At 46.3% G+C, this 9,909-nt stretch overlaps 1 protein-coding gene across 1 annotated transcript; it reads right to left on the reverse strand.

The window, feature by feature from the left end:
- Nucleotides 1–6,529: 6,529 nt before the first annotated feature.
- On the reverse strand, nt 6,530–8,620 carry LOC109732306 (endoglucanase 14-like). The gene is made up of 5 exons (XM_020291493.3): nt 8,414–8,620; nt 7,907–8,326; nt 7,508–7,594; nt 7,266–7,418; nt 6,530–7,179 (listed from the first exon to the last, which is right to left on the reverse strand). Exons 1-5 carry the CDS (start codon nt 8,618–8,620, stop codon nt 6,574–6,576), a joined length of 1,473 nt encoding a protein of 490 aa, XP_020147082.1. The 3' UTR covers nt 6,530–6,573.
- Nucleotides 8,621–9,909: the final 1,289 nt, after the last annotated feature.

A 9,909-nucleotide genomic window follows, 5' to 3' on the forward strand; every position in this document is an offset into this window, starting at 1 on the left:
AGACGTATCACTCTGCTTCACGCCCTTTGGGCTGCTGAAAATAGACCTTTGGTCCCGGTTGGTGGCACCAACCGGGACTAAAGGTGGCGTTGGTCCCGGTTGGTGCGACGAACCGGGACCTAAGCCTTTCCTATATAAGAAACACTTGGCGAAAATTTAGAATTTTCATCGCCAGTTGCCCCCCACGACACCGACCTCCTCGACGCCGCCAGGCTACCCCACCGCCGTCGCCCGTGCCCCCGAGCCCACGCCGACGCCGTCCGCCGCCCCTGAGCCCACGTCGACGCCGTCCACCGCCCACGCCGTCGCCCTCCGCCGCCCCCGAGCGCGCCCGGCCGCGCCCCTGCGCCACGACCCGCGCCCACCGTCACCATCGTCGCCGGCCACGCCCCTGCCCCGGCTCGCGCCCCCCACCGTGGCTGTCGCCAACGCCCTTGCCGCCCCCGCCGTCGCCCTCGCCGGCCGCCCCCGATGTGAGCCCCTGCTGCCACGACTCTGTTCATTGCATTTTTTTCATATAATGTGTGTTATTTTTTTGTTCATTGCATTTTTTCCATATATATAATGTATATATGTATGTGGTAGCTATATGATGAATGGATGTGGCTATGTATGTATGAATATAATGTTCATAGCATTTTTTGTTTATATATCTTTTTTTCATATATGTATTAATTTTTTATTTAGGTTGTTAGTAGATGACGATTTTAGGTTCGTGCATTTTAGGTTAGTGTAGAGGAAAAAGTAAAATTAGTAGTTGAACTAGTTGATTTAATAAAACTACTTTATTTTATTTATAATAAGTGCTTAGTAGTATTGGGGCCATGTCCGGGACTGGGCTCAGCCGGGCTGGTATTGGGAGGTGCTACCTTCCGGGGGGCGTAGGTTGGTGAGGAGCCAGCCCGTCGTTGACCCGATCCTTGTTTGGTGGCGGTCGCGTGGGCCAGTGACGGTGCCGAGGCTTCCGGACATCGCGGAGGTGCTACGTCACCGTGTCAGCGAGGAGGACGAGCACGTCCATCGCTACATGGTTGCGTTGGAGGGTAGGTTCGACAATACCTGGCAGGTTCTTCAGGGATCTCACTGGAGCTATGATCCTGTGACAGTTCCTTCTCTTTGGGTGTCCACCGCCCGCGCCGATACCCGTCGGGCGCTACGGTTCTAGCTGTATTAGTGATGCTATATGTATGATAGTATTCAAGGTATATTAGTGATAATATTCGACGATGTACGGACGCAGGAGATGATGTAGTTTTGCTTATAATTGAATGCATGCTAATTTGAATACTACTTTATTTTACGATTTGGTTTTGCTTATTGAATGCTCAAATTGGAAAAGTACTCCTACTTTGAATGCTAAAATTGCAGAGCACTATGCAAGGCGTATGCATTTGACTAGTTGCAAGCTTATAGGGTTTTTGTTTTTGCAGAAATCTAGGAGCCCCTCCATCATCCCCGCTGTCGTCCCCGTCCACCGACCCCCCTCCGACCTCGAGGTGAGACCAGCCAAATCTCCATGTCAATATGAGTCCTATATATATGAGAGGACGATATGTCCTTTTTTAGAAAGATAATTAAACGATATTTTGGGTTGACTTTAAGTTTGTCGAGTCTCCACCATATATGAGAGGACGAAGAATCCCGACTGTTGTCGTGGGGGTAGCTTCTCCTTCATTCCCGTGTGCTAGACAATTTGGTGTAATGCACTCGGGAACGAAAGGAGGAGCTACCATCACCGACGGTCGCAATGTCAGAGAGGAATCAGTGAGGGAGAGTCTCCACCATATATATATATGAGAGTACGAAGAATCCCAACTGTTGTCGTGGGGGTAGCTTCTCCTTCATTCCCGTGTGCTACACAACTTGGTGTAATGCACTTGGGGATGAAAGGAGGAGCTACCATCACCGACGGTCGAATATGTACACCACATGAGCTGAGTGTTTTCAAGAAAAGACTCGACAGACCGATAGTCAACCCGTGTTGAATAATAATGATCTAATTTAGGTTTTTTAGTACATATATTTAATTGTAGAAGTTTAATATTTGAATTATGAACATAGGAAATGTCGTACTCGGACGACGAAAGTCTTCCGGGGGAGTGCGACTGGTGCCACGACGACCGAGGTCTGTGCGACAGGCCTCACCTGGACGAAGGTCGGCGCTTCAACATTAAGCTGGAGGAGACCTTTGATGTTGAAACGGTACGCAACGATGACAAGTGTTATTTTTTCGTAATTAAGCACGACTTCAACTATTTCAACGTGTAATTTTCATCTTTTACAATTCGACTAGCTTATCCCATGCCATGCAAGACGCTATGTCTTGGAGAGGATGGGTTTTGAAGACCATGAAAATATGGAAACAAAGAAAATTCACCTAAGGACCCATCATGATATGGATTTTGAAGTAAATCTGTATAATTCTGAGAGCGTAACCCATTTTGGTTGCAAAAATTGGGAAGCATTTTGCAAGATGTATGATTTTGATGAGGGTATGCTTGTCACCATGGATCTTGGTGATCCTGACATCGACCAAGACAATATGGACATTTGGGTCCTTGTTGATACGCCTCCAATTCTACCGCTATGTGAGTTTCTCAAACATAGTTATTAACTAAGTTATATTGTTCATTTCAAAATAGTTGACAGCTTATTTCCATTGACAGCTTATTTTGATTGTTCGAACAATGTGCGGAACATGGTAGACAGAACCTACTACACCGATGGCTCTGAGTTAACTTATAAGGAGAAAAATCATCTGGTCGCATTTTGTACTGATCTTGAGAATTACAATATCTATTGTAAAACTCCTCCACATTATGGTCAATACGTGCCACTAGTGCACGTGTTGAACTATGGTAACATCCATGGAGATGCCATGGTAAGATTTTTTAGTATTACGACATCCGTGCATCTTTTGCATAAATTCTTTTAAAACTTAACTACATTGCTAACTACGAAGTTATTACTATATGTTTTTCAACAGGAAATCCCGAATGATTGCGTGCCTCATCTGATGTATCAGAGTGGTCGCCTTGATGTTTTGAACATACGTCCAGGTCATCCTACGAATCTCAACTGTCCATACCGGATTTCTAAAAGAAGTGGAGACATGAAAATCAAGGAATGGAAAAAATGTATGGACAGTCGTAAGGAGGTTCTTGGAAGCAAAAGGGAGCGAAGCGCAAGAATTGGAGACAGGATGATCTCCATTCTCCATAATGGAGAGTCAGGGTCTATATTGTTTTATGTTATTTTACCTTAAAGAGGGTATTTAGGTCCTACCTAATACTAATGATCATGTGCCTAGAACAATTAAGTAGGGTTGGTTCGATGACTATGAGGATGATGATCGTATGACTTGTTATTAATAATGAGTAGAAGTTGTATGATGATGATTAGTAGGACTTATTATTATGATGATGCATGATGCGGGCATGAAGAGTTATTATATATCAGTGGGTGAAATGAACATGGATTGGATTGAAGTGAAGGCAACATGCATGCGGTGCATGTCGAAAGTAGTACTAATCCAAACTTGATCAAGTTAGGATTAGTATTACTTTCGACATGCACCACATGTTGCCTTCAGTTTAATCTAAGCCATGTTTAGGCATAGCAGTAGCGTTGGTAAACCAAGCACGGAAATAAGAGAGGACACTTCTCTCTGTTAGCTAGCTAACACACCCTAAATTACCCCCTAAACCACCCCCTTTCAAAACAAACAAAAACCTCAGCTCCTGCCAGCTGCTGACGCGTGGATGCCTATTGGTCCCTGTTGGTGCCACCAACCGGGACTAAAGGCCCTCCTGCCTGGGCTCGCTGCACCGTCCACGTGGAGGCCCATCTGTCCCGGTTCGTGTAAGAACCGGGACTAAAGGCCTAGGGCATTAGTAACGACCCTTTAGTCCCGGTTCAAAAACCTGGACAAAATGGGCCTTACGAACCGGGACAATAGCCCCTTTTTCTACTAGTGTAAGAAACAAAGTGCTATGTTGTTCAAAGTGGATTCTGAAAAAGCATATGATAAAATCAAGTGGCCTTTTGTGCATAAAATTCTAAAACTCAAAAACTTCCCGAACAGGTGGTGTGATTGGATTACGCACACCATGAGAGGGGGTCAGGTGGGAGTTAAAGTCAATGACAGTGTGAGCCCTTTTTTTAAAACTCATAAAGGGCTTAGGCAAGGAGACTCTTTATCTCCTCTGCTTTTTGACTTAACTGTTGACGCTTTAGCCATCATTTTGGACAAAGCTAGAACAGAAGGGTATATAAAAGGAGTGCTTACTGATTTCCATGAAAATGGTGTGAATATGTTACAATATGCAGATGATACCATATTCCTATTACAAGATGATGAGGAATCTGCTAGAAATCTTAAATTCATCTTGACTGCTTTTGAACAGATGTCAGGACTGACAATTAATTTCCAGAAAAGTGAAATTTATCTGTTTGGGGAAGATAAAAACAAAAGTGAAAAATACCAAGAAATGTTTACATGTGCTTTGGGGGGATGCCTCTGAAATATCTTGGATTACCTATTTCTCATAAAAGAATTAGAAGTAACATGTGGAAAAATATGACTGAGAAAATTGAGAAAAGATGCCTCTGAAATTGCTTAATATAGCTGGCAGAGTTACTCTAGTGCAGTCTTGTCTTACAAATATTCCTATTTATATGATGTCCTTCTTTCTTCTTCCTGCTGGAGTGAAAAAAGTGGACTTCTATAGAGCCAGGATGTTCCAGCGGGCTGAAGAAGATAAAAAGAAATACCACTTAGTTAAATGTAAGACTTGCTGTCTACCAAAACAGCAAGGGGTATTGGGGGTAACGAACTCGGAATTATTCAATATTGCTTTACTTGCTGAATGTTTGTGGAAACTAGAAGATGAGGAGGGATTATGGAACATATCATTAGAGGAAAATACATCAAAGGCAAATGTCTGTCTAGAGTGGACCACAAGAATGGAGCCTCCTAATTCTGGTCTAGTCTCATCAAAATTAAAAAATACTTCTACCCACATATAAAAAAGAAACTAGGAGATGGAAAAAACACTAGGTTCTGGGAAGACTGGTGGGTGGGAGACAAACCTTTGAAAGATGCTTATTCTTCACTATATTTTATTAGTAATGATCATGGCATCTCTGTTAGAGAAGCCATTGATAAAGGATGGGGGCACTTTTATTTTTAGAAGATCTCTGTTTGGTGATACTGGTCTTATATGGAAGAGTCTAAGAGAAAGATGTCAAGAGGTTCTCATGTATGGAGGGAGGGATAGACCTATGTGGATGCTTACTGCAGATAAAAAATTTGCTGTTAAATCCTTATACCTTCATCTTATCAAGACTGATGTGGGTTTTCCACAGAAATTCTTATGGAAAACAAAGGTGCCAGCAAAAATTAAATTTTTCCTGTGGTTGTTGAATAAAAAAAAGTATTCTGACAAGAGACAATTTATTGAAAAGGGGGTGGAAGAGTGATAAACATTGTGTTTTCTGTGGGAAAGATGGGACTATTGATCATCTATTCTTCTCCTATTCGGTTGCTAGACTAGTATGGAATTTAGTTGGGAGTGCTTTTGATCTAAAACAAATTCCGGCCAATTTAAAAGATTGTTTTGGTAGTTGGCTTAGTAGATTTCAGAAAAATGATAAGAGGCTAGTTCTGACTGGCACTTCAGCCCTACTTTGGGCGATCTGGATTTGCCAAAATGATATTATCTTAGATAGAAAAAAGATTAATGACCCAATGTGCATCGTTAAAATGATGTGCAGCTGGATTACTGACTGGGTTATTTTGCAGAAAATGGACCCAGAGGAAAAAATGTTATGCTGAGAGCAAGACTCATAGAGCAGGTGGCAAGTGAAATTTACAGGGCTGCTCAAGGAGGGCGCTTTGGTGTGAAGAGTCTGGAGCAGTGATGGTGGTGAATGACGATGGAGGACGCCTGGTTCCACCTAGTCGTTGGTTTATGTGTTAGATGGCTGTCTTTTGGATGTAATAGCTTAAGATGTAATGCTTCCTGTCAAAAACTGTGGCCGCTGTTAGATCGTAGCTTTATGTTTGTGTTGGAGCTCGGTCCTTAAAATGCACTCGTTATGCTGGTTTCTTTAATGGAAATCGAAGGGGAAACCCTCTTTCGCTCAAAAAAAAAACTTCAAGCAGCTGCTCAAAACTAAGCTGAGTGAAAACCCTCATGTCAAAGAGATCCGGGGGGCCGGTCTCATCATTGGCATCGAGCTCGACGTACCAGCTGGTCCTTTAGTCGATGCATGCTTGGATGCTGGTGTCTTTTTGCTGACGTCCGGGAAAGGCAATGTGGTGAGGCTTATGCCTGCGCTCATCGTGTGGGAGAAGGATCTGAAGCAAGCTGCAGAGGTGATAAGGGAATGTCTACCTGCTCTTGAAGCCTCTACCCCTGGTGATAAGGGAATAAAATGTCAAGTTGGACTATTGTGATGTTGAAGTTCTTTTCAAAGTTTGGAAGGAAACAATTCCTGTGTTGTTGTCGGTATAAGTCTTTTACAAGGATGGCATGGACATTGCACATCTCTTGACTGAAAACAGGAACATCAGTTATGCAGAAGCCTAGCAAGAACTCCGACGATGGGCGCGACAGTGTAGGTCGATGGCTCGCCTTGCTGGTAATTTCCCCGAGAATCGTCGTAATGGTCGTTGTAGTCAGGCCCTCCGACGATGGCACCGTCGAGCACATTCAAGTTGGGCGCAGACCTGTGGAAGTAGTCGGCTCCCTTGCCGCAGGAGATCTTCCCCGGGTTGTTCTTGGTGGATGGCAGCGAGGCGCCGCGGTGGTGCGGCTGCAACGGGTACCGCTTTCCAACCCCAACCATGTAGCTCATCTTCATGGGGTTCTTGCCAAGGATGTAGTCAACCTGTGACCGTGCGAACGAGACGAGCTGCGCCGGCGGCAGCCTCACGCCGCCGCACTGCAGGGAAGCCCTCGCCGCCGCCAGTTGGTCGGCGTGCGTGACGAGGACGAACATCGCCGTCGTGACGTCCTGCAGGTTAGACCAGGGCTGCAGGTAGAGCATGCCGCCCGGGGTTAGCCGCCCGCTGCGGCCGTCGCCGTGCTGAAGGACGTTGCAGAGGAAGCTCTCCACGTTGCTCCTCATCTCGGCGTGGCCGCCGTTGTTGGGCAGCTTCCCTTGGAGGATGAGCTGCAACATGGCCGGCACACTCATCAGTTACTGAAACTAAAAGTTGCCGTCGGCCAGACCTACTAGGATCATCATGGTACACTTACCTTGGCGACCAGTGCCTGGGCTCCGACGAACTTGTCATCCCAACCCAAGGACTGCGGCACCCCGCCGACGTTGTTGGCGCCGGCGATGTAGGCCTTGTACTCCTGGTGGCCGGTGGCGATGTAGAGCCAGACAGCTGCCCACAGCAGCTCGTCCTGTTCCAAACAAGTTTCAGTATTTTGCTTTACAATTATGCTATGTTTCTGTTCATTATTATGACATTAATTAGTGATGTGCTTCCTACCTCGTCGCCGCTGCTACTGTAGAAACTTCTGGCCGATGGAATGCTGTTCTGGTAGAGGCCACGGTGGTTCTTGGCGAACTGAAACAACTGCAGAAGCAAGTGACTCAAGAAATTAGCTGATACAGTTTCGTCTGTCTGTGTGCACAAATACAAGTCCACCTTCAGTTTCCTAGCAATAATTAATTCATTTGACATTCATTTTTTGCCACTATATGACCACAGAAGCCGTCCAATTTGTGTTGTGCATGCATATAATGGCCCAATTTAAAGGGCAAATTAATATGTGCGCCGCTCTATTTTCTTACATAGTGCGGCCATCCATGGTGTAATTACACCATGATTACCTACTGTTTTTTGACCATCCATTGTATAATCTCTCTGCATGTAAGTAATGCGCACCTGTTTCGCGTGCTTCAGAAGCGTCGACGCGTACCGGGGGTCGCCGCGCGGCCCCGTGAACGCGACGGAGGCCGCGGCCAGCGCCGCCGCCGTCTCGGCGGCGACGTCGGAGCCCGGGTGGGTGGTGTTCACCATGTAGGACCTCCGAGGCGTGTCCATGTCCTCCGGCCGCTCCCAGCACGCGTGGTCGGAGTCGCCGTCGCCGACATTCACGTAGAGCACATCGGGGCGGGCGTGTGCCTTGGCCAGGTAGTCGGCGCCCCACCGCACCGCCTGGAGCGCGTGGCCCAGCTCCCCCGCCGCGGCCAGCCGGCTCCGGTGCTCCACCACGCTCCACGACAGCATCGTCACCGTGAACGCCATCGGGAACCCGAATTTGACGTTGTCGCCGGAGTCGTAGTAGCCGCCCGTGAGATCCACCTGCACGTCGATCGATCAAGCATGTCAGCATGCACGAACCAAACATGTACAACGTACCACACATGCATGCATCGCCGACGTGCTTACCCCGTGGTCGGCGCCGTCCTTGAGGGCCGAGTTGCCGCGCCACTGGACGCGCTGGGTCGGCGGCAGCCTGCCGGAGCGCTGCGCCTCGAAGTAGAGCAGCGACTTGGTGAGCGCGGCGGCGTAGTCCCGCTGGGCGGCTCCGCACGCCATGGTTGCCAAAAACCCTACCACGGCGGCTACGAGCAGCACCCTAGCGCTACTCACCATCTTCGTCGTCCTCGGCGTTAACTAGCTAGTAGTTTCTTTCCACTTAGGTCCTACCGTTGTATTGTATTGTACCACCGCGTTGTGTGTGCAGTGGAGTGATCAGCGAGTATGCTATGCTCCTCCCGTCGATGGGACGACTGTATTTATAGGCGCAAGTAAGGAGATGGGCGAGGAACAAGCTAGGTTTCAATCCACTATGAATTGGTGAAACAAATCCGACCCATCAGAAATGCACGCATTGATATCCTAGAAGAAAAGGACTATGGATATCTGGGAATCAATGACTGAGCTCTTTATCTTATTGCACAATATGACATGGGTAGAAGGGGTTTGCTACAATTGGCAACTTTTATGTTAGTTTGAGAAAACACGAGATTAATCCATGAGATAACACCCTAAGCTTCCATCAAACAAGCAACACTACAATACAATTAAGAAGCCTATTTAGAACATGAGCAATGTGAGGGCTGTCTAAGAAGAAAATAATTACATTATTGCATTTTTTTGAGAATGACATTCTTGCCATTAATCGGTGCTCATCCTTCTCTTTTGCCCTTAATTTTCGTGTGTGCCCTTATGCTCTTGCTCTTGTCATGATTTCGTCCTGTCGAAACCGTTTGACCGTTAATGCGACGTTAGATTGACCGTTCTGCCCCTACGATACCACTCGCTGATGCGTGGGACCCAGACATAGCTCGATCACATTGGCCAATGCCATGTGGGACCCAACACATCTATCCTTTTCAAATGGCATATCACATAATTGAACTTAACACGGTATTAAGCAACAACTCATAGTACAAATGACATACCACAAAATTGAACTCAACACTTCACTTAATTATATACCAGTTCATAGTTAATACGAGTCAATCGAATTGAACCTTCATATCCAAAATACAACCCTAAATAGTTTGAACTACACATAATTAAACTTCACTAACTAAACATCGCCGAAACAGGAGGGAGGCTCCAAAGCCACCTAGTTGTCATCCCGGGAACCAGATGAGGCCGCCTACCACCTCGTCCACCTTATAAAAGGAGATGACGCTGTCGCCCTCCGAACAATTGCCACCACCCAAAACTGTGGCCTCTCAGCGTTGAGATGTTTTTCTTTCTTATTAGTCATGATAATCTCGGTATGCCACTGGCACGTGGGGGCTCAAGGTAGTATAAGAATATTGATTCCCCTGGTATTAGAGCATCTCCAACAGATGATGTATAATAGGGCACCCAATGATAGTTTTAGGGCACCAGATTTTGTGTGTGTACCAGATGATTTAAAATAG

The sequence above is a fragment of the Aegilops tauschii genome, chromosome 1, assembly GCF_002575655.3.
Source record: "Aegilops tauschii subsp. strangulata cultivar AL8/78 chromosome 1, Aet v6.0, whole genome shotgun sequence".
Taxonomy (NCBI): Eukaryota; Viridiplantae; Streptophyta; class Magnoliopsida; order Poales; family Poaceae; genus Aegilops; species Aegilops tauschii.